Here is a 26,878-nt window from a genome sequence, read left to right as displayed (position 1 = left end):
ATTTTAAGGATAAGAACAAGACAACTACAACATCAGGGGGAAAAATACTGGAAACCAAAAGATCACATTTAAGGCAAAATGTATCAAAATATATTAAGGAATTAAACGTGCTGGTAAGGCATGAAACTCTGTAATTATTAGGCAATTATGCTTACATGCCTAATAATTTTAAGGCCAAAAAAAATATTTTCTCTTCAGAAAGCTATCAGATTATGTTTTATCTATCTTGTGAATGAACTGTAACAAAGTTTTAAATGGCCTGACATGGGATAATTGCTATAGTTATTTTTGACACTAATTTTCATTCAAATACGTTGCTTATTGTACTTGTTTCATGTAAAATCTACAGAAAAATATTTCTTGCATCCAAGAGATTATTAAAAATCTAAGCAGCTGTAACTATCAGCAAAACAAACACTACAAAGTGACTTTGTATTCCTGTCCTCAGGACAAATCTGAACCTGCCTTTCCCTGCAAAACTGGCATTTTTGTATTATTAAATATCTCTTTTCTACAAAGGTCCACACAGATCTCAACCTTAAGTTTATCAAAGTGTATTATTAGTCCAGTTTTACCTATGTAGGACCTCAAAGTATCTAAGGTATTCTAGTTATGGATGAACGTAACATTAACAGTTAGACACATTTATAATTGTCTGAACAGGACTGACTGCTCATGTGAGCAATTTCCCAGATGCATCCTTACCTCTACTAAAAGAGGTTCAGCTAAGGATGAGTTGAAACAGCACCAGTACCTTCCATGAAGAAGCAATACTTTATGCAACTCAACTAAGCACACTATTTTCAAAGACGAGTAACTACACCACAAAGAACATATGTTCAGGTCAAAACCAGGAATATAAAGCTTCAGCATTCCCACTGTTGGCATATTTCATAATCTTTGAGGCCACAGTGCTAGCTTTAAAAGGTGCATATTTTAGAAAAGTCAAAAACTGAAAATAAACCTGGTTGTTGAAATAATGCTGGTAGCAAAATTATCCTTATTCTGCAACAGGTATAATCCACTCTAAAAAACTGTATCAAGTATTAAAGCCTATTGAGGATTCTATAATGAGTAATAAGCTGTTTCCTGTTTTTCCTCTCTTCTGTAGGAAATTCAAAACTGCTGTAATTATTCAAAGATTTTCATCTCACTTAAGCAGTAATTTAGGAATGTCTGGAATTTTCTGTGATCGCTTCTGTACTAAAATTTAAAGAAAATCTACTCTTCATTTTCAAATAACAAATAGTGATGTTTGAGGGTTTCTGATGCTCTTAAGATTGGTAGAAGTAGTTTAGAAATGCATCATTCATAATTTTTCACTCAAAGATGCAAATCTATTCTAAACATTTGAAAACTGATGAGCTCATGCAGAAAGCTTCCGGAGAAAAGAAGAAAATATTATTTTTTACTCATCTTGGTTGCATCTTTCAAAGAGAAAACTTTCAGAAGACTTCACACACCAAACATCTCTGCTTTTCTTACCAGATGAGAAGCTTAGGCTTCAGCTGGTCTCAAAGAAACAACCCTGAGTTCTTAGGCTTGCACTCCAGGATCTATCAATGCTTATGCTGTTCTACTTTAAAAAACACTAAATAATGCTGGCTGAATTTTCTTTTAAGACACGTCAATAAAACTTTGTAAATCATTTAACAAAAATAGTTCTGTGGCAAGTTATGCCATTTTCCCACCATATTCCTAGATTAAAAAAGAAAAAAATTCAACTTCATTAATATCAAACATAGCAATCAGGAAGTAAGAAATGCAGACATGGAAAAGGCAAAAAAAAATAGCCCACAGGAAACCACATAATTAATCCCAAAATAATGATTACAAGAGCAGAGAGTTAGGTTTTAAATTGCAACTGAAAAGAAATCCAAGTGTGTGTAGACATGGACTTCACAACTATAGTACCCAAATTTTCCTAAGTCAGTCCTCTAAATATGTTAGATGGGGTGAAGGCAGGGAGGAGGGAACACAAACAGGAAAAGGTCTCAAAGTGCAATAGTAATCATCTATGTAAGGTGCAACTATGAGAACGTTTTGACATGAAGTATTATGTGGTTTTTTTCTTACTATTTTAACATCATCATTTAATGCATATACAAGTATTTTTTCATTTTAGAACACACTGACTGTAAAGTGTAGCGTAAGTAAAATTACTATGTAAGACAGCATGTAGTACAGACATCCTTAAACAATCTGCCACTCCGCAGCTTTCATATGTGACCTTCTGTTGTTTCTCAATCCTATCCAAACACAGCATTCTGCAAGAAAACCCAGTGGCCTCAAATCCCACTGAAAAACATCTTACCAAGGCCTTATTGATATCAGCTATATTTAATAAAAGTTAACTTGGTGATGGTACACCCATGAAATAGTAATTTAACATTTTTAACATTTTTAGACATAATTATAGCTAAATGCTTAAAATCTAATGTAGGTTATGAAAATCTAGCCCATGTTCCCATTCAAATCTCCCTGCCTCTCCAATTATTCTCTTGTATTAAGCCACCATAGTTCTATCTACTATGTAGTCCACTTGCTCATCACCAACAATTCCAATCATCCTTTCACCAAATTCCCCACTTCCTATCAGTTATTGCAATTTTTCTCAGAAAGGTCAGAAATAACACTCTTCTTGCCTCTATCAACACTTCAAAATCCTGACCACTTCCCTGATTCAGAGCAGGTATACAACCAGTTCAGGTCTAGGTTACAGCAGGAGAAACTTGCCACATGCTGAGGAGCAGCACAGCTACACATGCAGATTCCTCCCAGAATACTACACTGGCAAAACTATTCTGAACGTGAAGATAAAATCAGTCTCCAGACAAAATAAATTATATACTGCCAAAAGACAGCTACAGGTTTGTTACAACAGCATTTTAAAATGCAAACTTGGACTGATGAAATCTGCCAAAACCAGTCAAATGCCCCAAAGATTACTGCAAACCTGGCTTTAGGCCTACTGACTTAAAGCCATGAAACTGAAAATTAGTATTTGGTTTTACTTTTTAGATATTATGGGGATGCTCTGGGTTCCATGGCACTTTGGGATAAAGATACAACAGTGCTCAGAAAACAAGTTTTAAAAGTTTTGGTACCCATGAGGAGAACAGTAAAATAGTATGTCATCTGGAAAAGTAAGAGCTTGCAGTTTTGTGGTAAAGCAACTTTTTCAGAAATTTTCATGGAGTGGAAGTAGTACACAGAAGAACAGGAAAAGGGGGAACTGAGATAAATGACCATGATAGTAGTCTCAGGCTTGTAAAAAGCAGTGATTTAGTATTTCAATAATTAAGGACTTCAGGATATGACAGATAAGAAAACTTAGGAAATGCACAGGAGCTTCCAAGAACGAAGACAGCATCAAATATGCCCTAGTAATAAATGCTAAATATTACTGCATATTTCACAAAAAATGGATGCAAGGTGCATAGCTCCGATCTACCTATGATCCATCTGACAGACACCATCAGAATGACTGAATGCAACCTGACCAAACCAGCTGCCACTGCTTCATCCTCACTTGGAGGAGAGCGCATTAATCCAGAAAGTGACATGTGACAGGCCAATACACCTTTTCTTTTTCTAGGGATAAAATAATGGTAAAAATTGCATCATTCTACATTTCATAATCCTTCCACTTGTTTCAAGAGGCTTAAGTGGCAGCTTTTCCTACAAAATTAACATATATTAGTACTCTTACTTTACAATCAGTTAGGCAGTAATAGTTGGAGACTTGTTCTGCAATATTAGAAGCACACAGATGAAATAATGTTTCCAAACTAGAACAGAAGTTACATGGATGAAGTTGGACATTCCCCTAAACACAGTTATTAACTGAAACACTCAGGAAAAACTGTCTCCCAAGCATGGGCATTTGTAGACAATCTGTACTGTAAGATTAGCCAACCAGTGCCAGTAAAAATTACAACCTCGCAAAGAAGCTTAACAGTGATATTATTTTATTTTAAGATTATTATTTGTCATCTTGCCCTGTTGCACTGAATCGCATGAAATACAACAGTCCAGGACTGAACTTTTAAGAACAAGCTATTTCTGATACACAAATGACAAGGTTAAAACATTTTTCTATGATGAAAAAAACCCCATCATTTTCGCACTTTAAAATAACTTTCCAAATTCACTCCATGCTGTCTTCAAGAGGTTAGTTTTCAGTTTCAGTTTAAGTAAGTGAAAATCATGTCAAAGAGTACTTGAAAAATGTATTTATGGAAGCTAACACTGCTTTACAAGGTAAATATCTCTCAATCAAAACTATACAGTCCTTCCCATAAGGCACCTGTACATCACATATTCAACTCTTGTGGAATAACATTAACCCACTGAACCAAAAGCCAGTATCAAAGCACCACAAACCTCTGTAAACAAGACAGATGTGGACTCCAGTTCCAAATGAAGTACTAACCATGATACAAACACATTTATTGCATGTCAAGTTTCCTCAAATGAGATGGAACACTTACTAAAGATTAAGCTTTAAGTAATACTTAAGTCACTCAACCATGCTTTCCAGTTGGGGAATCAAGTACATTAACAGCACATTTTGAGGAAGCCTGTGCTCACAACTACCACTGTACACAACACAGGCATAAAACAAGACTTACTCGCAGTGTCTCAGTTTTTGGAAGACACTAGACTCTCGAACTCAATCTGAAAAAAAAGCAAAACTACTTTTTAACAGGTAACACCACATCACCCCAAAGGAGGAGCTACATTCTCCACTGTCTTACATGTGAACCAAGCAAGACTTTAAAAGAGAGCTTAAGTTATGATTTTTTAAAAGGAATGACACTCATACTCATTTACCTGAGACTCCACAGTGACTGTGATCATACAGATGTTGCTGATGCATAGTAGATTTTTTGTATATAACATGAGGATGACCCTTTTCATAATTAAAGTTACTAGAATCTTCTGTTATATTCCTTAAAGGCTCAATAAAATACTCTTCATCTTCTGTAGCAATGACTCCATGCTTAAAGAAGAAAATAAGAAAAGAAAAACTTGCAAAAGACAATATAAAACTCCTATTAAAAAAACTTAACTTTAAAAACATTTGACTTATCACCTATCTCTGTAAAGAAACCCACAACTATAAGCCAACACAGCAAACAACACATGAGCCAGCTCTCCTCCACTGATTTCAGTGGCAGCAGGAGTAAGTGCCCATAAGTAACACAATGAGAAAAGAATAAAAATGTCATTGCCCTATTTCTGGAGTTCTTTCCCATCACTTCTGATGCATGTAGTAAGAAAGCAAGAGATATTCTTAGTATATGACAAACAATCTCTTCACAGAGATGTTCCAAAACTAGACGATTCATATCCATTAAAAGTGATGCCAAGCCAAAACAGCCTTGCTCAAATCGTGAGACCAATAACCCTCTATGAGACACACCAGCAGATGCTTAAAGCCGCTTACTGCATCAAAGAAAAACAGCATGAAGGATTAATTTTAGAGCAAATATTCAGGGAAACCACTCAGCATTTTGTATCCAGACACTTAATTCCAAAACTGAGCTAGTTATTAGAATCAAATTATTAATGTTAACTTAGGATACACTATCTACAAAGCATTTATTCTTTAAAAGGTCTTGCCACAAATCTGGCAAACCCAAGCTGCTGCAGACTGTGCACTAGACCTCATTATCCATAACAAATGAACATTTTTTCCTCATATTGCAGTGCAAAACAGTAGACACTCTATTCTTATAACTATCACATTTGTGATCTCAGCTTCTTCCAAACAGGAAGTGGTTTATGAAAGAAGGGGGAGATTTCAGGCCAACTATGCAATTTCCTGAACCTTCAGCAACTAAAACTTAACTTGAGCAGAAAATCCAGCTTTAGGATCCTTTCAGATATAGAAACATTGTGGAGCAAGCCCTGAAGACTCCTACACCTATACTGCCTACACAAAAAAATCTGGTATCCACATCTAGGAAATTCTGAATGTACGATTTCTATACTGGGAGAAAGAGCTATTTATCAGGTATGAGACTGGAAGCAGGAACTTCTGCATTCATATCCTGATTTGATGAACTACAAATTTCTATCACACCTTTGATCTGTAAAAGCAAGTTCTATACATAAGCCTTTTTTTAAAGGGGTTATTTTTTCCCTCCAATGAGACCTCTATGATCAGCTATAAGACCACTTGTGCCATCTCTGCCCTAAATACCCTAAAGCAGTTCCTAACATCAGGGCTTGCCACTGATGGTCAAAAGCTCTCATCCTGCTGCTGTTTTGTACATCAAATGTGTGCTGTTCTTCACTCCTGGAATAACTGGATTTCAGTAGCAACATAACACTTAGAAAATAAAAAATTCTGTATAATGCATCAGAAAGAACAGCGTTTTCCAAATATAACCCTGCTATAAATTCTGAAGATGTTATGTATGAACACACTGCAGCTTTCAATAACAAATTCCTTACATAGTGACTATAACAGTAAGTGTTCCTCTTCGGTGGTATTTTTCATTATGAACTCATTTACTCAAGAAGGTAACATCTTGGTCTATATTCACCTGGAAGATGCTGGTATCAAATTTTTCTCACAATGCCTTCTTGTTGCTTGTAGTCTAAGATTTTAATTTACTTACTTAGTACACTATTGCTTATACAGTATTGAAAATATAAACCAAATTGTAACTGGGTTTACCAGATGTGCAGAAAGAACCTTGGCAGACTGGACTGCATCCAGTCTGCATGTCAGACATCTGGGTTCAAGTCAATTTGGAGCCTTTATAAGCTCTGGTATTACATTCCCACAGGAAGAGAGTCCTGCAGAGTGGCTGCGGCCAACACCATCAGGCTGTCTGCTTCATGCCAAGCCTAAAGAGAAAGAGATACCATCCAACCTGTGGCTCTGCCTCTGCAACAGAGCGGGTCTTGATCTAAATCTGGTTACTCCAGAGCACACATCGTTTGTGTCTGTACTCAAGTCTAGCCAGGTTAACAAGTAAGCATGAATGAGATATTTTTTTCAGATACTGAAACTAGACTGGTGGATCAGTTGAACCCTGATGTGAATGACCTTAGTGGGAGTGAGTCAAATAAGATGCCATAAACAACACAGTTCCTTCATGTACCAGCAGTGAAAAAGGTTAGGAGAGTAGCACTAATTTTTCCTATGCCTAGCTGACACCTCATCTCATCTGCCCAAACACTTATGGTCATTTAAAGAAAAGAGATTTTACTAACATCTGGTTGAGGAACTGCAAATACATTTTAATTTATACCTACCACCAGGTAGTCAGAACATGTATGCAGTTAGTTGCTGCAGCCAGCCAAGTGACTTGAAAACACTGGAAAAGCCCTTGTCCTGCGTATGTCCTTCAAATAAGCCCAGCATGTGTACACCATTTTAAACTTAACATGTTAATTCTGCTTGCAAACAGAACTGTTCTTCCCATATTAAACTGATGCAAAAGGTCTTGTTGAATTGCAGTAACCGATTTTAAGAACCACTCTGAACTCTGTACATAAAAAGTACCTATGTCAGTGACAACCAACATTTATTCAGAGTTTAGAAAATCATGGCGGCTAAACACACTTCCATTGTATATGCATTCAGCAATGCCCGATTAACAAATAGTGAGAATTGTTATTATGTCCAAACATTCTAAACCCCATTTTTGGCTTCTAATCTACTATTTGAGCAAAACACAATTTTGGTTGCAGAAGTAAAATAATGTCCTTTTAAAGCATTGAAACGAATTGGGGGGGGGGGGGGGGGGGAAGGGTTAGGTTTGCTATTATATTTGAGCAGATTGTGATTTCAATTTCTGCTGCAAAGGAAAAGAAATATCACTAAGATATAAGAATGAATATAAGAATGACCAGCAAACATTTTGAAAAGATACCAGCAAAAGTTTTGACAAAATACAATGAATTCAAAAAACAAGCCAAATGCCCCAAGTAGGTTACTACAAGCAACATTCTCAAGATTATTATCTGAAACAGATTGTTTGAGGTCCTGTGTTATACAATCCCACTACAGACTGCCAACTCCTGCTAACATATATAAGGTCTGGATCCAGCAGTTTGACATGCTCAGACAGATCTGTGAATCCACACGGAGTTCCCCTGAACTTATGAAAAGGAATCTTTTTCTGTCGGGTTTCTCCAGCTGAGGCCTTAACCTCCTTCAGATGGGGGATGTCCATCAGTCGCAGAAGCAAACTGAACTATGGAGGACAAGTGCATGCCTTTTCCACACAGTACTACTGTTTTACAATTTCCCCATGCCTTGAACCTTTCTAGACTTCATGCTTTACCCATTTTAATTATGAAGTAGTAGTAATGGAAACTTCTGAAAATGTCAATGTTGTTCCGTATGTCTACAGTTGGCTATACACTTCAGTGGGGTTTTATGGCTGAGGAAAAAGATTGCGTTAGCTTGCTGTGTTCTTAAAGATGAAAAAAGTGGTGATCTGGCCTGAGACAGTACATCAGGCAATCTGAGATACCTTAAAACCAGGACAGGGACAGCTTACATATAATTTTCTGAATACTAAGTCTGTGCTGCAAACACATCTTAGTACCAAAGAGAGCTCACCAAAGACACTGATCTAGAACACTAAATAGTTTTTAATACAGTTTATGATCTTTAAAAATTATTTTATAAATTAGACATTATTTTATGTGCAATTAAAAAATACCATACTATATGCAATGTATAATCTATAAAAGAAGATGCATTCTTTATGGTAGAATCAGCTTTCAAACAAGCTAATTTAAGAAGAATATGAATAATTTATACATAAATCAGTTTAGGAATACATTAAACAAACACTAAGTCTTCCAGCAGCAAGATTATTCCTCCTTTAACCAAGTAAGGTCATGCTTCTAGCCACAGCCTACTTCTTGTGCCTTCTTTATCACTTCTGTCTGGATGGAGACATCTATGCTACCCAGCACAAATGTCACTCAGTGCATGGAAACTTCAAATGCCATGGAAATACTTGGCCTTTTACATTAAAAATTTCCTTGGAACCACAGCAGCCTCAAAATGTGATTTAATGTCTCATTCACTTTCCTAATAATAACCACTTTCTACACATTTTTAAGTACTTCCCATCATTGGGCTTTTCAGATCAAAATGAGAAAATCTACCCTGGAAAATTTATTTGTTTGAGCACTCAGTTAAAAACTTTGACACCTGGCAGAGGACAGAGGTGGGTCAGAACGCAAGAAGTTCGGTTTCTGCTCGATTCCACTACTATAAGCTCCAAAACTTTCCTTCTTTTAAGATTTGCTCCCTCAGAATCAGACATACTTCTTTCCCTTGAGGTGAAGTTCTCTCTTTGGCCAGCCTGCCATTGTTTCTTCTCTTCTTTCCTTCAGTATGACATACTCAGCTCAGGCAGTGCCTCAGCCTCGTTGCCTTGCTCCCGGCACCCAAAAGCCCCACCACGCTGCTCCTTGCAGGCTCTTTCATGGGCAGGCCAAACCTGCAATCCATCCACAAATATAACATTCACTAAAGTAAACAAGAGTCTGGAAGCCAGCAAGCCTGCCGGACAAGACCTTCAATTTCCTCACTGCTCACTGGATTATAGAGCTTTCCTCATAACTTCAGACAATTTATAGCATAATCAGGGCTCAGCAGACGGAAACTGCTGGAATGAAACTTTGGTAAGTAGCAGCCTGTAATTCTGGGGCACTTGGTAATAAGAAATACAGAGGGAGCGGCCAAAACAGGAAACAGTGACAGGGAAATGAACTGACTGCTCGTCACTTTTATTATAAGGAAACTGAGAGAAAACCCTCCTTGTACAAGTGTTCTTCCAAGTCATACAACTTTGGTTAATCAGATCGTGGACTTGCCTGACCACGCTGGATAAACAGATTAACTCAAAACATTCACTAAGGGGAAGAAATTTCCCAGATTTGGCAGAATGTGACAATTGGAATAAATGGAATGCTTAAATTTTGCCTGTGAGGAACTCACTGTTAAAGATGGTTACTTGTTTTAAGAGTTAAAATGACTGCCTTTGAGATAGGTGTTAATCAAGGACTATGCAGAATGTGACTGGCAGTCTCTTACAGACCAACAACCTGACTAGAAAATATAAAAAAAAAAAAAAAAGTACAATGTATTCTGAACTATCACTAATTCTAAAACAAGTGGTACTGTCTCCAATATTCACTGCCAATTGCTTTATTAAACATGTTCTAACCAGCAGCTGTATAATAAAATAATAATCAGTAGGAAGCATCATTTAAAAATAACTCTGTGATGGATTTATCTGACTGGAGTGCTAACTCCCACACTCTGGAAAGCCCTACCAACACTGGATGACAGAGGAGTTTCTGTATAGTAGAGGATGACACTGAGTTGAGCCCACTGCTGCACGCCTCTACAGCTTTTCTGCCTCTCTGAGAAAGAGCCTTTTGTCACCCCTGCTGCTGCTTCTAGAGCATGACAGGAGCTTCACATGCTTGTGATGAGCTCTTTCTAGGAGATGCAGTGGACATTTGAAACTTGCAGTCCCAGGGAAGAGGCACGACCATGAAGTACTTGCAAGTGCCAGTTGTGGTGGGCCCAGAGATCGGATTATGGCTGCCTTAATACATGGGAAGAAATACGCAAGAGCTGACAACAACGAATAGCACTGAAGATGAATTAACTGGGAATTACTCCACACTGAAGTTAGCTTATAAACACTAAGTTAACATACTGACACCTAGAATGCCCCAGCAAAACAACATGTCTGGAGGCAGAGGGAAAACATGCAACAATGGTAATGCTGAATGTCACCTTAGGGTATAAAGCACAGAAGCAAAAAGACGTCTCTGCTTCACCATGATGCCTTGCTTGCCACTCAATTATTTGAAGAAATGAAATGTCATGAGGAGCAAGAGATAGGCAAAGCTCATAGGATGATACAGACTTTTTCCTGCTTCATCCCACTCTTGTTTTCCAAACACGAAAAGAAAACAAGAGTGAGCTAGGGCAAGAGCAGGCATTCTTGACTCACTCCCTGACCAAGATCAGAGAGGAACTGAAATGGGAGCACCACAGCACTGACAGCAGGCTCCAATGGGGCCAACCAGTCTGTGCCTCAACTGGCAGAAACTCTGCACATAGAGAAGCATACAGCCTCTTTTAAAGAAGGAAGTCCTGAAGGCAGGAATTTGGTCCATAGTATTTTTAGGTGAAAATAACTCAAAAGCAAGATTATTGAATATATTAGTTTAAGAGCTTAAATAACTGTGACAAAAAAGTTATTACACAGGAACTGCAAAACCAAAACAAAAATTGTACTAAATTCTGACCTATCCACTGTAAGTGTGCATTAACCAAACTATGATACCACACTCAATGGAATCCCATTTTAACTACTTTTCTTTGAAAGTGTTTGCTTAGCCCTAGAAATCACCATTAAATTCTTTTTCCTCAAGACTAGCCCAAAATGTTAACCTAGACTGTAAAAGAGATACCACAAAGCATCTGGGTGTAATGCAACGTATCTGAAGCAGCTGGCTTTTGTTTGTAAATAACATCCCAAGATGCATTATTCAACAGCACATCCAATGATAAATAGGAATCAGTTTACCTATTTTCTTTAGCAATTAGAGCTGTTTATTCCTAAAAAGAAGATTGACCAGTGTTTACTATAGATAAAACCAGAACGAATAACCATAATGTGTACATATATTTTTTACTAGAGAAATTACTGACTCTTGATTTAGTATTTCCTTGTCATGCCCATCTATTTCAGTTACTGAGTAGTCTGGGGTTGGTTTTTTTGTTCGTTTTCTAATTTTTGTTAGGAATAACAAAAGTTTTTTCCCATGGAAGTACTTCCGTCATGTAATCATGAGAACAACAATAAAAGAAGAGATGAGGACAGAAGAGATAAGAATTTCTAATCCCACCTTTAAATGCAACTGTTCACAATTTGTAAACAAAATATTTCAAGGGAAAAGGTAAATAATTACTTCCTGGTACTTGCAAAGGAGCTAATTTCCTCTTCACTTTTTGAATTTACAGAAATGACAACTTCTACACCAAGCAATTCCTCTTCTTTGTTACTTCACTCAAAGTTTCTAAACCCAGATTCTCAAAGACGACAAGCAGGTGTTCAGTTCAATCAATGTCTCTCTGGAGAGATTCAGCATCCTAAAGAATCCACTGTTTCCTTCTCCCTGTGCCCTGTTTTATAACCTGTAAGGATCTCAGCACAGACCTAATCTTGCAGCCCTGGTGTAGACACTGTAAACACCAAAAATGTTACCTCCTAAAGGGCTACTGAATTGGGTCTTAGTACTTACAACTAAGTTTGAAAAAATGATGAATACTTTTCCCCAGGACACAGATCAGGTTTTAGGGGTTTTCTGCACCTTCCTGTCTGCTTGTTTCCCATAGGAACTCAAAAAACTGAAATATATGCCAGTTGAGTTCTTATTCTGTAATATAAAAGAGACAGGCACACTATTATACTACAACATGTAATGTATACTTACCAGACCATTGCAGTTGCTTAAGGCCACTTTAGTTGTACTGTGCTGGTCTTGCAAATATCCTGTGTAGTGACAGTGGTCTAAAAAATCGTGCTTCCACTGTGGTCCTCCTTTCCCCCAGTATTCTACTGTAAAATGTCTGGACACCAAATCTGTGTTGAGAGTCAGGTTTAAATGAAAGTGCTTGCCATAGGCAGAAAGTTTAAAAAATAATTTAGATGCTGCCAGTTCTTGGTCATAAGGGTCTGTGCTCCTCCTCCTTCTTGAGGGTTTAGCATTTTTCACAGTAAAGCTGAGGAAGGCTCCATTTTGATCAACCCTTATTGGGACTGTTAGTTGGTAGTGTTCAAGGTAAGACAGGAATTCCTCTTTGTAATCACAAGGTAAGACAATCCAGGGAGTGGGCATAGAAGAGAAGAAAATATAACAGGAAACAACAAGTAGTAGCATAAACATAAACCATACTTGGCAAATCTCATCACCTTCATAAGTAAAAGTAATTTTCAAGTAAATGCAAGATGCAGCACTTTACTAAATGAAATAAAACATCTTTTCTTTCTTTCTTGAGTCAAGAAAATGTGTTCAGTTTCCTATTGATTTGATATCACTGGAATTACAAGTTTTTAACTACATATCTTTTCCTATTTATCTAAAATACGTAAACATTTGGGGCTGAATTCTAACCTAAGAAGGACACAGCCTTCCCAGGCATACCATTCAAAAACAAAAGCTATTACATCTACCTGCAAGGATAAAAATGGTAGTGATGAAAAGTATTATATTGTAAAAACACATAAACAGCTCTTCATTTCATTAAAAAGCTATAAATGTTAATGGATAGAAGCCAGAATAGATCCTTACTTCCTAGTCTAAAAACATGTGAATGTTGTTATGGCAAGTCTCTAAACTGTTACCAAGCACAACATTTTACTAGATTTAATAGCAGTTACAAGTAAACAAAGAAAATAAAACAAAAAATTTATTCAGATTTGCTGTATTTAAACTTCTATGACAATGAATCATGATGAAACTAAGAGCAGAGCCCACATGATCTCATGAATTATATAAACATGGTTTAGGAAATGTTACCCAAATGCAATGCAAAAGTAGATGCTTCTTGTCAGCTACAGAGGTCAGATCCCTACCTTGAGAACTATACGAAAGCCTGTTGTCACTGTGAAATTCTGACGAAACCATGACAAGGCTCAAAATCCATGTCCACATCTTCCAAAAAACTTCCATAATTTAGAAAAACAGAAAGCAGGTTTTTTTATCCCCCTCCTTGGAGAGCTACCTGTGTGCTACAGAGTTAACTCCCCTCCAGAATTGCACCATAACAAGTATATTTATTTTATACTACTTCCAAATTAGCTATTGCATATTCCACTTTTTGACAGGTGTTCTTTTCCAAGAACCTGTACTTTCTTCTATATCTGCAGTCATTTTCTCAATTCAAAATACGTATTTGTAAGATTCCTGAAGATGTCAGTAAGGCATTAGACTGGATAGTTACTGAACTTGCTCCATTTCTTTTCCTGAAAAAGAAAAGAAAGTGAGTCAAGGCAAATTATTTCTATTAAAAGAGATCTATACTGCAAAACAATAAGCCATCATAATGAATTATACAATGTAACATTTTGAAATCATATTAAACCATTACCACTTCCATGGTCCAAGGTCACAATCTTACAAAAACCATGAATTACCATTAACCTTGAACAGCAGAGCCATACAGCTTAAGAAGCACGTATCGACTTCATGCTAAACAGGCAGAAGGATTCATAAAATTAAGGTTTCTTGTTGCTCAAATACTGTGTTCAGACTTGCTCCAGCTATAATCAATGTTACGCACTCATTGATTTCTGTGGTGAATAACTAAACCCAATATACTGGTAGACAAAAGAAGAACCTGGGAAACAATCCAGAGTACAGTTATCTGATCTTTCTGCAGCATATATTTTGTTATTACTTGGGCCTCGGTTCTGCTTACGCAGGCAGAACTGTCATTCACTTAAATGGGAATGCTGCACGTTCTAGTACCAAAGAACAAATTCCGTATCTAACGCTATTGATCACACACATTCTGATTTTTCAAATACTTGTGTCAAGAATGTCTTCATCTACAAAAATGTCATCAAACTACAATTTGATGTAGTAGAATATATTTTTATTCTATTTTGCAGGTCATCAGATTAAGCAAATAAGATGTTACTTCCCCCTAACACCCCACCCCACCCCTTTTTTTATTATTATTTAAAACACTATTGCAGAAATACTAGAAAGCAGCTCTAGCTGTGGCCAGGGATTAAATGGAATATCTATGTAGTAAACTAACAGTCCAGTATCATAGGATACCAAACCGTGTGTTGTGTCAGCTGGTACTAATCAGTCCTTTTAAGCACTTACAGCACACCTGTGCACAGAGCTAATTCTGCTAAGGCAGACAATGGAGAAAGAGAACACCTAAGATGGGGAAGACTGTTTAAAAACAAATTTCTAAAAGCACATACAGCCACTTACATGCACACCAGATAAACTTGCTTTTCTAAAATTCTGAGAGTGATTTACAACATTCATTCAGACAGGTTATACCCCTGCAGTCCGTGGACAATTTGCAAAGGTTAAAGAGTTGTAGCATATCATCTCAGGAAAGCTCAACATCATGCAAATCCTATTTACTAACAGCACAGTGAGTATTAGGAAACTTCTTAGCCAATTTCAAATACATTTAATTATTCCTTGTAAGTGAGGTTCATCTGATCATTCTAATACCTACTTTTCAAATATATTTCAAGACAGCACAAAGTATTGAATCAGGTTTGTAGAGGGAATAACAGATATTTTGCAAGCATAGCTTGGGCTTAGCTTCTGGGGAAGCATAAGGATTTAGTGATGCCATTCACATGTAGCAAGGCCTCAAAGCATATTATGAAAATCTCTGGTCCGGCCTTCCATGTAAAACCTTATTTCCTAGCTAACATTTAATTACATCTTTTAAATTTCTACAAGTTTTCAAGAGACAACCAACCCCATACTCCTCAGCTACACCAGTTTACCAAATAATGTGCCTTATTCTTAAGCTGAGAAAATCCTGTTTCAAACTCCTATCACTGAATCTTACTTTACCCCATCTGCTAATAAGCTGCTTTCTTCTCCTTGCATGACTAGTTATAATATGATACATGCACCTCTTGACACTTCCTGATAAGCAGCTCAACCTGTTCTGTTTATCTCACTCTGTACTGTCCAGTTTCCAGATGTCCAAATACTTGTGCAGTTCTTTGCTGAACCCTTCCCAATTCATCAGCATCCATTTCCATGCACAGAGACCAGAACCGGACCACGTAGTCCAGTAATGGCTTGTTACTGCCATACAGAGAGGTAACATTGCCTCACAGCTTTTACTTAGTCAAAAAATTGAAACAGGGAGCTCACGTTCAGCCTCTCAGGATGATAATGTCACCCTAACATTAAGGCCTCCTGCAACTGTAGTACCTATGGACCTGGGTAACTCAAAATACTGGACGTAAACTATGTATCCTGTTATTTAGACACCAGTGGCCCACACGGTAGGCACTGGCCAACAGCGTCCAAGAGTCACCCACATCTAAGTGTCCCTGCAGGGGGCTGTGTGAAATGGGCTCCCTCATTCTAGCTTCACACAAGAAAAACCTCCTTTCCCATTAAGCTTGCTGAAATTTCCAGTAGAATCTTTAACCTCCTTTCCAAAAGTGTTATAGCCAGCTTGAGCACTGACACAAGCAGACCACAGATAACTATATTACTGCTCTGAATTAAGGAGCAGTAATGGATGTGAAGGATAACTGACGTGAAGGATAATGCACTCAGGTAACTCCAGACATAGCTCTTCCAGTATGAAACGTGGTAGGAACATCAAAGCATCCACTGCCTACACCCTTTTTTGCCATTTTCCTTACAAGCTTATGTTCAGTATTCCACTTTTGGTTGTTGCCAAGATGACCCGTTCAGTCCACACAAAGCTTACAGTAAGAAGCATTTCCTCTGCCTCATCGCTGAGCTACATGTTCACCCACCTGTAAGGGGAGGTGTGGCTCCACGTCCTGAACATCTACTGAAAACCGCAGCTTCTGCCAAACGGTAAAAGCTCTAGCTCTGCCAAGCAGCAAAGACAGACAAGGCGTTTTTCAAAATCTAGAATACCGATGACAAAACAGCTCTATGGCACAGGCGTTTTTGTGGCGGCACCTGATGGCAAAAGCGGCACTCCTGTCACCAGTGCCATACGCTTCCTACCCACTGGAACTCAACAAGGAGGGCACAAAGGCCATAAAGGCATACTGGAAGACTTCGGGGCAGAAAGCATATTGTGAGGAGACGACTGGCCAGACTGCTCAGACCAGTCGCCTTGAGAGCCTCCATCCTCGCAGAGGCTCCCTGAGCAGCTAAAGCGTCCCACAAACTGAAGGCAGCTCAAGCCTCAGGACGGGCAAGCTGAAGAGACGGCTATCCCAAGGCCATCGCAACACGTGCCGCCTCCCCTGGGGACTGCCACCTCCCCCACCGCTCCCGGCATCTCCACACCAAGGGCGTCCACCACCGAACGGTCAGGCTCCAGCACGCTCGGTGGCGGCGGAGACGGCGACGCGGTCTCCCGGTAGCTGGCGAGGTGCCGAAACAACCTGACACCGCCACGCCGGGTCACACGGCGCGGCCGGGGGTTACGCTGCGGGGCGGAACGGGGGGGTCGAGGGGCGCGACACGCGTCGAGCTCCGCGGCGGGCGGGAAACGGCCCCGCCGATTCCAACGGGCGGGGCGGCTGCTTCACCACGCCCGCCCCGCCGGCGGCTCGGCCCCCGCGCGCGTGTGGAGCGGGGCACGGGCTCCCCCCGCCGCCGCGAGGTGCCCAGCGGCCTCCCCAGCCCGGGCGGGCGGCGGGGAGCGCCGCGCTCAGGGGCGGGCGGCCGCGCCGGCAGTACGAGTGGTTGCTAAGGAAATGGGGAGGGCGGGCGGGAGGGGACGGGGCGGGGGGCGGGCATCAATCACACAAATTCAATTACAGGTATCGGGGCTGGCCGTAAAAAGCGTTGCAGGGCTTCAAAAGCCGGGGATTAGCCGCCCGCCCCCCCCCCCCCCCCCCCCCCCCCCCCCGAGCTCCTCGGGGCAAACAGCGACGGGCAGACCGCGCCGGGAAGGGCTCGGTGAAAAGGAACGGGGGCCGCGGGGTGGCGGGGAGGGGGACACGTACAAAGGGAAAGGACGGATCCTTCCTTCCCGGGAATTAAGCAGAAACCGAGGCGTGAGGCACAGAACCGCTGCTGTGCGTGCCCCGAGGTACGGCGGGGCCAGCCGCCCCGCGGGGGGGGACACGGGGCTGCCGCTGCCCGCACAGCCTTCCCCCGAGCCGCCTGCCCCACGGCGCCCCGCCGGCCCTGCCCGTGGGTCAGCTGTCACTGCGCTTCGGGGGGGGGGAGCCAGGAAGCAAACACCCCCCCCAAAAAAAGTCAACAGACTACAAAAATGCATGGCTACAAACACAACCCAACACGTATACACATGCATATTATATACACACGTCTGCACGCACAAAAAAAAAAAAATTAAAAGTACTGAAGCAAGCCGCAGTTCAGCAGACACGCATCACTCAAAATTCAGAAGGAAAAAGGAAGGGGGGGGGGGGAAAAACCCAACCCCAAACACACAACTCCCTGGAGAGGCTGAAGGGAAGAGTCTGGTTGCTGTGGTGGGGTTGATCCTAAAGTTAACTTTCAGCAGCCCATTTCCAGACAGCAGCGCTGAATCTATTTGGATAAAACGCGTGTGACCCAGACACTTGGCGTTTGGCCCAAACGCGTTGCACCGGCAGCCCAAATAAAAACAAGAGTCTGACTCTCCGTCTCCTCCGTTGAACAACAATGAAAGAAAACAGCGAAGACCAAATCTGCACACACATCGCCAGGGAGCGAGAGCCCACTTAACCTCCTCCCACCAAACAAAGTTCCTTTGAACCCCGGGCCGCTGCGGAGACAGACACACACCGATAAAGACGGCTCCGCGGGGTTAAGAGTCTGGCAAATCCCAAGCGGCTCGAAGTAAATCAAAACCACACGCTTCCATCTTCCTGACGAGCACGGCGAAAGCCCGACATCCCCGCCAGCATCGGGCTGCGGACGGCGGCCGCGCCGACCCTCCGAGCTCCGGCACAAAGTGTGCACTTGTCCGGCCGCGGCTGCGGACACGCCGGACACGGCACGACCAGGCGCCGCGCTTCCCAGGCTGAGCAATCCAGAATCCCTGCGGGTTGTCCTTGGGGTTTGGGGGCTGCTTTGGCTTCCATCTGTTGTTTTGTTGTTGGTTTTTTTTTGGTTTGTTTCTGTTTTTACCCTCCCTCTACCAACGATTTAGCATTAAAATTATGAAAGATCTAAAGAAATTGCACCATTCGAGACCGTACTTCATATACCACTAGTCTTTTCGGCTGAAAACCCTCGCACCCCCTTCCCCCATCCTCAAAGGTTTCTCTCTGAAATCACTCCAAACCCACCTCGCCTAATGCAATATAAACCTCCCCCCGCTCCCCAAAGCCCTGCACGCACCATTATTCGGGACACAAGAAAAGCAAAAAGTTTTCATTGAATAGCGTGAAATCTTCCTTACCGTTCTCATCTTCAATTTCTGATATAAAGTAAGTTTCAAACAATAGAGATTGCACAGGACGCTTCTCGTATTCCTCTCTGCTTTTCCCTTCTGTGCAAGCAACCATCAGGGTTATATTCTCCAACAGAATAAAATTCTCTAGCCTTCCTAAAAGGGGTTTTTAGAAAGCGGGCTGGCTTGGCAGGAGGAAGGATGCCATCAATTCACCCAACCTATCACCCTGCACATTTTGTCTTTCCAACAAAAAAAAAAAGGGGGGGGGGGAGGAAGGAAGGAAAAGCAGGCTTATATTGGGGTGGGGGTGGATGCCCTCCTCTTGAGCAGCCTCCTCTGTGCAAAATACCATGTGAATATCATCTGAGTTGGGGGGGTAGAGGGGGGAGCGACAGACAGAGAGAAGGGGAGGAGAGGGGGGAGGGGGGAAGGGGGAAGGCAGGCAGAGCAGGAAGGACTCAAGAAAGTTTGGTTGAAGTAGCCCCAGACCTCCTCTCGCTGCCGGCCCCCGGCCAAGCCGAGCGCGGCGGCAGCAGGGAGCCTTGGCAGCCTCGCCCGGGGGACGGCGCGGGCCACGCTGACGTCAGCCTGCAGATGTGCCCCGGGCTGGCGGGGCGGCCGCGCATGCGCGCCGCGTCACGTGGCGGCGGGGGGGCAGGGGTACAGTCGGGGTAACGAGAACGGGTGGGGGGAGGCGGGGGAGGCCGCGCGCGCCTCGCGGCGGAAGGGGCGGAGGAGCGATGGGGTTAACGTCCCCACCGCAACCCTCGCCCGGTGCCGAGGGGTGAGGCGGGAGAGGCGCTGCCGGCGGGCAGCCCAGCCCGGCGGCAGGGAGGTGCCGGGACGGCTGTGCCGCCGCTGCTGCAGCCCCGGTGTGCGGGCGGGCGGGCGGCGCCGGGTAGGGATGCTGCCGGTGGGCGCTGGGCCCGGCAGCCCCTTCTCCCCCTCCCTTCGGCCGGGCCCGGCTCGCGTCCCATAACGGGCCTTGGTAAAAGGAAACTTGAAATCACGCCGTCCCGCTGAGGGGAGGCGGCGTCTGAGCCCGCGCAGCGAGCGGCGGCTGGGTGGCGGCCGCGGCCCGGCCCTCCGCGCAGCCCCGCGCCTGCCCCTCGGCTTGCGGCGGGGAGCCGGGCGGCCTGGGCAGGGGCGGGGGGCCGCGGGGTCGCCCGCCGGCCGGGGCCGCGCCGCGCCATCGCCAGCTCCGTCTGGAGGCGGGAGGAAGGTGGCCATGGCAGAGGGCAGCGGCGGTCTGCGGGATCGCTTGTGTTCCGTGAAGCCAGCGGTGGCGGGCGGGGGGTGCTGGAATCCGAGCCTCGCTCTCCTAACCGCCAAGTTAATTTCCGATAGCCAAAAAAAAGAGAAGAGGGGATGAAAAAAAAAAAAAGTTTCCTGAACCTAGGTTCCAAGATTTCGAGCTTTTGCTAACAGTATTTCCCAAATGGTGCGGGTACGTGGTTTTCTCCCGAGCCGGAGGCAGTAGCAGTAAGTGTAATTCTTCTGGTGAATCTGTAATAGCTGCCCGGTCCGTGAGGTGACTCGATAGGCTGAGGAGTACAGCTGCTCCGGGATTTCTCCGAGGAGCCAAGGAACAGGATCAGCCCGCATAGTAACCCTGGTGGTCCCTAAGGGCTGGTGGCTATGTGCCCGCGAGGTGTGGGGGGGGTGAGACCCGTGGCTGGCATTCGCCGTTGTCAATAAACGCTGCACGCTTGCCTGTGTGCAGCTTATTTGCAGAAACATTTAAATTTTTTTCCTAATGCTAATAACGTGTCCTTATGTGGTTGACAGGGGTGAATCCCACTGAAAGATCAGGAGTGGTTATGTTGAGTTTTTAGGAAAGGCAGCTTATCTGAGATGAGCACAAGAAGGAAAGATGACATGCCAAAAGTCTGTGTGCTTAGGAATAAGTTATCTGGTGGGTGGAGTAGGGCAGCAGGCAGATTTGAATGTGGGTCACAAGTCCCAGAAATTAAGTAAAATACAGGGCACTGCCATCGTGGAATTAAAGTCTCCATGTAAGCATGTGACATTGCTTTTAACAGTAGCTCTAGCAAAATAAGCACAACCCCCTACAACAGTAGTCCTATTTGTCATCGTTCATACAGAAACGTCGCACTACATACAATAAACGCTTGCTTTTGGGATCCTTCTACAGCCAATGGGCAAATTAATGTTACAGCGTTTCGGGAGCAGCTGAGCGGATCAGCGCGTTGAAAACCGGAGCTGTAAAATCGATGCTTCTTAGGAATACGGGCGTTCGGAGGGAGAAACGCTTTACTCTGGAAGGAAGTGCTCAACCTGCTCCGTCCCGGTGCATTGCTCATACCGAGGGCGCCATCCTGCGTCCGCGAGCGGGGCGGGAGCGCGGGGGACACCCTGCCCCGCCACCCGCGGGCAGCCGGCGTGTCCCTCCCGTCCTCTGCCGCATCCTGTACGTGCGCGGGTAACTGCTGCTTTGGTGGGTACGTCTGCTCATTTAAAACGGGTATTTCTAATGTTGAGATGAGCGGGTTTTGTTAACAGTCCAAAGTTCCCGCTTCAGCAGCAAATTGTAAGATGGTCACATGGATAAACCACGCTCACCAAGCAAGTTCTGCGGCAGATGCAGCCAGGTGTACCTTGGCTGCATCACCCATCTCCATGAACAGGCATTGTGACAGGTTCTGCTCAATCTTTTCTGCAGACTCGGTATATATGGAGGACTGGGAGACTACCATTTTGAAAGGACAGATTTGTAAAGAGGGAGGTTTTTCCCCGTTCTGCATCAGGGCCAAAAATAACCTTTTGAACAGACACACGTATCACAGCTGATTGCCTCATGCTTATGGTATCCTCATGGGATTTGGGAGACCTGCCTTCAAATCAGACCCTGCCTGAATCAGACTTGGGAATGCTTACGTTGCTGTCTGACAGCTAGGCTGGCGACTATTTTGGTGTGGAAGACTGGCCTCTCCGTGGCTGGAGCTGCTCCGCTGTGTATAACTGATTAAATACTCATCAAGCTAAAAAGACAGACAGCTTATCACTGTCTGGTTAGGGCCCTCACATTAGTTCAATTCCCTGCTCTAAATCGTGCAAAGCAAAGCAGAGATAGATGGGCTCTGCAAAACCCAGCTGCTTGCTCAGACCAGCAAGTTATTCAGCCCCTGTCCCAGCCAACTACATTTTCTTGCCTATACCAGCTGGTGTATATGTAACAGTCAAAACTGGTATATTACCAGCAAAAGCTGTGACTTCTGTTAAAAAAAAGTCTGACCATCTGTGATTAGAATTTCTGACAGAATCCCCAATGCAGTTTGACTTACCTGTCTTGCTTTATTGCATAAAATCATTTTTCAGAGTGAACCACACCCAGATAAAAATGGTGAGCTTATCAGATTACTTTTATTTTTGTTTCATCATCCCAAATAATATCTATATACATTTTTTATGATCTGCAACCTTTTAGAAAAGAAACTTGCACAGAAAGTAGTATGCAGATTCTTAGCAGAATTCTTTCTTTGCTGCAAATAGAAGGCTTTCTAGCTGGGATAGGAATAGGAATTCTACTGTGAATTCTAATAAAAATCATAAAGCATTTCGGCAACCCTGTCTCAGAGGCGCTGGACAAGATTACACATTTATCGAGTGCAGAGCATATTATTCCATGTCTTAACCAATTCGTTAGTCTTTGCTGACCATGGAAGTAGTTAGCTAAAGCACTCTTGACTTTACTTTAGGCCTTTGAACCCTTTAGTATGCCAGTCAACAACTGATTAAGATTGGCAAGCACACTTGTTTTGAGTAAATCTTTGTATTAAAACTTCAGTTTAACATTGCTAGATGGTATTCAGAGGTATTTGTGGTTGATTCCCAGAATCTTAATTTTAACTGAAGTATAGAAGAGGAAGCTACGAGTTTTTGGTGAACAGTGCATTTCTGTAGGATAAGATTCTTGTTTCCTGTACATTTGGATAGACATGCTTGGAATTATGTTTTTTCCCAAGATATATTTTCACCTGGTCATTGAAGACCTAAGGATAATAACCTGTCATGTTTAGAAATATCACAGCAGTGTTTGGGGAGAGAATAATATTAAAAAAAAAAAATGTTATAAATAAACTTGCTAAAACCAACTTTGGTTGGCCGTATAGTTGAAAAAAATACTGTATCTTAACCTTGCATTTATATGTGCTACAGGTTTTCTGTACTTTATCTGTGCTTATAGGGAGAAAAGCTCTTGATGTGCGTGAGGGCTTCATTTTTAGTCCCCTGAACTGAAAGATTCTAGGGATGCTTGAAGGTAATGGTACTATTGAGATCCAGTTCTTTCACTGATGTTTCCTTGTAAATAGCCTGAATTCAGATTGTTTACAAATCTCATCTCCCCCTTGCAGGAAGAGATCTAAAAACATCTCTAGAAATGACCCTGGGCCATGCCTTCAGCCTAATACCAACCAGTTGCCATCAGAAGTAGAAATTATCTTGCCTGGCACATTGTATTTCAGAGAGAGAATGCATATCAAAGTGTACTTTCAGTTGGTAAATGCACCCCTTTTGAGTTGAGCTATCCTTGATGGCTCTTTAAAACAAAATTCACAGCCACGCATCTGGCTCCAAGTATGGCTTTGAGGCTACTTCTGCCCACTAATGGCTTCATTTAAATACAAAGAGCCTTACCAAAGGCAGGATGACAGACCATTCTTTCCTAGGGTGCTCCTGGAAAGCATCTCTGTGTGTTGTGCTGATTGTGGGGCTTAGCATCACCCAAGCCTTCTTGTTTCTGCAAGACCCTGTGAACCTGGCCGACCTGATTATTTTAGTATAAGATTTGGAAATAAAACTGGAAAACTTCATGTCAGTTTGGCATCCTTCATCATGTCCTGGCCAGTTTCCTCCCTGGTGGAACACAGATGCAGCAGGGCAGAGAGAAGACCACAGAGTATGTGGTGAGAGGAACACTCAGAGCTTGCTCAAAACTTGGGAGGGGTGAACAGTGGGAGGACTAAGATCAAGTATTTCTCCAGAAAACTTGAGATGATAAATCTCAAACTGGTTAGAGAATATAGCAGAATGGATGCTGGCCATACATTTTGCCAGTGAGTAAGATGGAACTGATCCTATCCTCACTACAATTAAAGTAGAAGGTATAGAAAGAACAATACAGTTCTGCACAAGAACAGGAATAGTAGTAAGTGATAGACATCCGAAAGAAGATCAGGTCAGTAAGCAAAGCAGCTTCTTTAAAGGGAGCATTTTACAGCTATATGTGTTATAGTTTTTCTGTGTATTTTTGTTTCGTTATTTTCCTATTTCCGGAGAAAGTTGTTTGTAACACCTGAACAATTTGTGAGACTTATGGATGGAGAACAAAGCTGAGAAAAATTGTACAATATGTGGAAAATGTGTATGGAAAATCTCTATGGAAAAAATTGGCAAATGGTATTCCTCAAAGATTAGTGTATGCAGAAACATATTAAAAGCTATGCAGAAAATCCTAGAGAATACGTAAGATTTCAGTTATTTTGATTTTAGAATGAAAAAGCTGGAATTAACTCACAAGAAGACTTGGCTATTACCATGCAAAGCACTGCAGCATTTTGCAGTCTGGTATGTGGCTCTAGGAATGCCACTCCCAATGCAGAATCAGGGACCTCAGTCTCGGGTGCCTGAGTGACTTGTTTAGTTTCTGCATTGAAGGAGAATTACAGTAGTCATACTGATGAGCATCACAGACTGCTCATTTAGCATCTGCTGAACTATGTGGTGATTCCCCTTTTCTTGGTATGCTTTATGTAAAAGCATGAACACACTAGTGTCAGAGATTGTAAAATTGGATCATGACATGAGCACAGATTTATTTTGAATGGAAAGAATTGGGCTTTCCATATTCCTGGACGGTATAGCTGGAAAAGATTTATTAAAGACTGTAGAGCATACGGTGCATACTGCTTTGGACACAGATTACAACTTTGTCTAATTTAGATGGGTTTATGGCATTCTTTCTACTATGGTGTCTTGCAGCAGTTTATAAATGAAACTATCTAATAAAAGCTGTTAAGCCAATGGTTTGAAGAAGGAAAAAACGCAAAAATCCAATGCACACCTCTCCCCTTGTGACTTTTGGGTATCCTTCAAAAATGCAAGGACTTTTGTGAATGCAGTAAGGTTTTATGTGAATGTGGACAATAAATGCATTTCTTTCCTCTTATCTCACAAGTAACTTCCTTGTTCATTTTCTTACAGGATTGTCAGAGCAGTAAGAGTTCCTTGTTTAGGGAAGGCAGTGTTTTGCTTTGAAGGGCTTTATTAAGTCCCCTTTAAAAAGTCCAGCATTTCCATTTTCCAACTTATTTAGGATTGGCTGATTCTGCATGAAGATGGTTTGTGTAGCAGTATGGGCTCTGGCCCTCATATATGTCCCTAACCTGGAACTGGTCAGACACTGGAGACTGGAGAGTGGAAAGGGGAACTGTCATATATGCTTGCCCTGTTCTTTGCCCAGGTAACCTGTTATCCCTTGTAGCCACTGTTGGAGAAAAAATCCAGGGCCAGGTGAATGTTTTGGTATGACTCAGCAGCTGTTTTTATGTTAGGAGCAGTCTTCAACTTGTTCAGTACAAACTGTAAATGACTTAACTTAAAAGTACTTCCCACTAATTGCCACTGTAATCCACTGGCATTCACAGGCATCCATGAGAGTCCACTGCACTGTTGGATTTCACACTGGGGCAGCTCAGGAATGTATTTAGCTGCTTGGCTATAAAACCAGTGATCTCCCATGAAAGAACACTAATAAAAAGTCCCAAAAGAGTCGTTACTGTTCCCCTAGTAATGACCATGTCAAGTAAACCTCTCAAAGCCCTCTGTCACTTGCACAAGGCCTGGGAGCAAGAGCAAGCACCATGAAGGCTGAAATATATATAACCCTTTCATAGGACTTAGTCCTAGGAATCTTTTATTATTCCACTAAATATGCTTGAAATATGTTGTCTTGCATGTTTTTTTGTTTATCTGTCAAAAGGGTACTTTTATCATCTAAAGATAAAGCTAAAACAAAAGACTGTCAATAAAAGATGAAAGGTCACAACATGAGTTTTCCATCATCAAAACGTCTTTTTCATATTTTGCTGAAAACTCAGCTGTGCATTAAAATCACAAACAACTTTTTGTCTCTAGGAAGTCAAGAGATTGCGTTTCTTAGTTACAGGCCTATATTCTGGGCACAATCTGTGAACTGAAATATGAACTGCATTTAGTGTATTTCTGTTCCTGCTATAGCCATTAAAAGGATAAGATTCAATTTTTCTCAAAAACTTCTCAGGGTCCTTAACATTATAGTTCAACAGACTTGTACAGTATATGCGATCAGTTTTGCATTCTAAAATGAAATAACCATAAATCCATGCAGGGATATGGAGGTAAAGGTGTGGGGCAGTTCACGGATGTTTGAGGGCAAAGGAGGAGGGAAAAGCAATTTGTTCCTGTGTTTGTACTTACATGATGAGCCAAGATCAAAAGAGGCCTCATGCTCCATGTGGTCATCACTGGAAACTCCGATATGGATTCAGGCTGATTCTAGCAGCAACCTTCTGAGCTTATGAAAGACTAACTTCTCCTAACTTCAGATTTGTTTCGGGTTTTGGTTTGTGTTTTTTGTTTTTTGTTTGGGTTTTGGTTGTTTTTTGGTTTTTTTAATGCTCTCTGTATTCTCACCATGTCTCAAACTCAATTAGTGGTAATAACTTCTATGGATTATTTTTGTAA

At 42.1% G+C, this 26,878-nt stretch overlaps 1 protein-coding gene across 1 annotated transcript in view; it reads right to left on the bottom strand.

The window, feature by feature from the left end:
- The window catches only part of ADAMTS6 (ADAM metallopeptidase with thrombospondin type 1 motif 6), a 158,658-nt gene extending 138,976 nt beyond the window's left edge, over positions 1-19,682 (bottom strand). Inside the window, exons 1-4 of the mRNA XM_040580586.1 lie at positions 19,139-19,682; positions 13,647-14,036; positions 12,505-12,869; positions 4,837-5,005 (exon numbers count right to left, since the gene is read on the bottom strand). Of these exons, the coding sequence (XP_040436520.1) occupies positions 4,837-5,005; positions 12,505-12,869; positions 13,647-13,743 (631 nt within the window). The 5' untranslated portion in view covers positions 13,744-14,036; positions 19,139-19,682. The remainder of the gene's footprint in view (positions 1-4,836; positions 5,006-12,504; positions 12,870-13,646; positions 14,037-19,138) is intronic.
- Positions 19,683-26,878: the final 7,196 nt, after the last annotated feature.

Source organism: Falco naumanni, chromosome Z (assembly GCF_017639655.2).
Source record: "Falco naumanni isolate bFalNau1 chromosome Z, bFalNau1.pat, whole genome shotgun sequence".
NCBI lineage: Eukaryota > Metazoa > Chordata > Aves > Falconiformes > Falconidae > Falco > Falco naumanni.
Note: the sequence above shows the minus strand (reverse complement) of the source record. Positions and strands in the feature narration are given on the sequence as shown.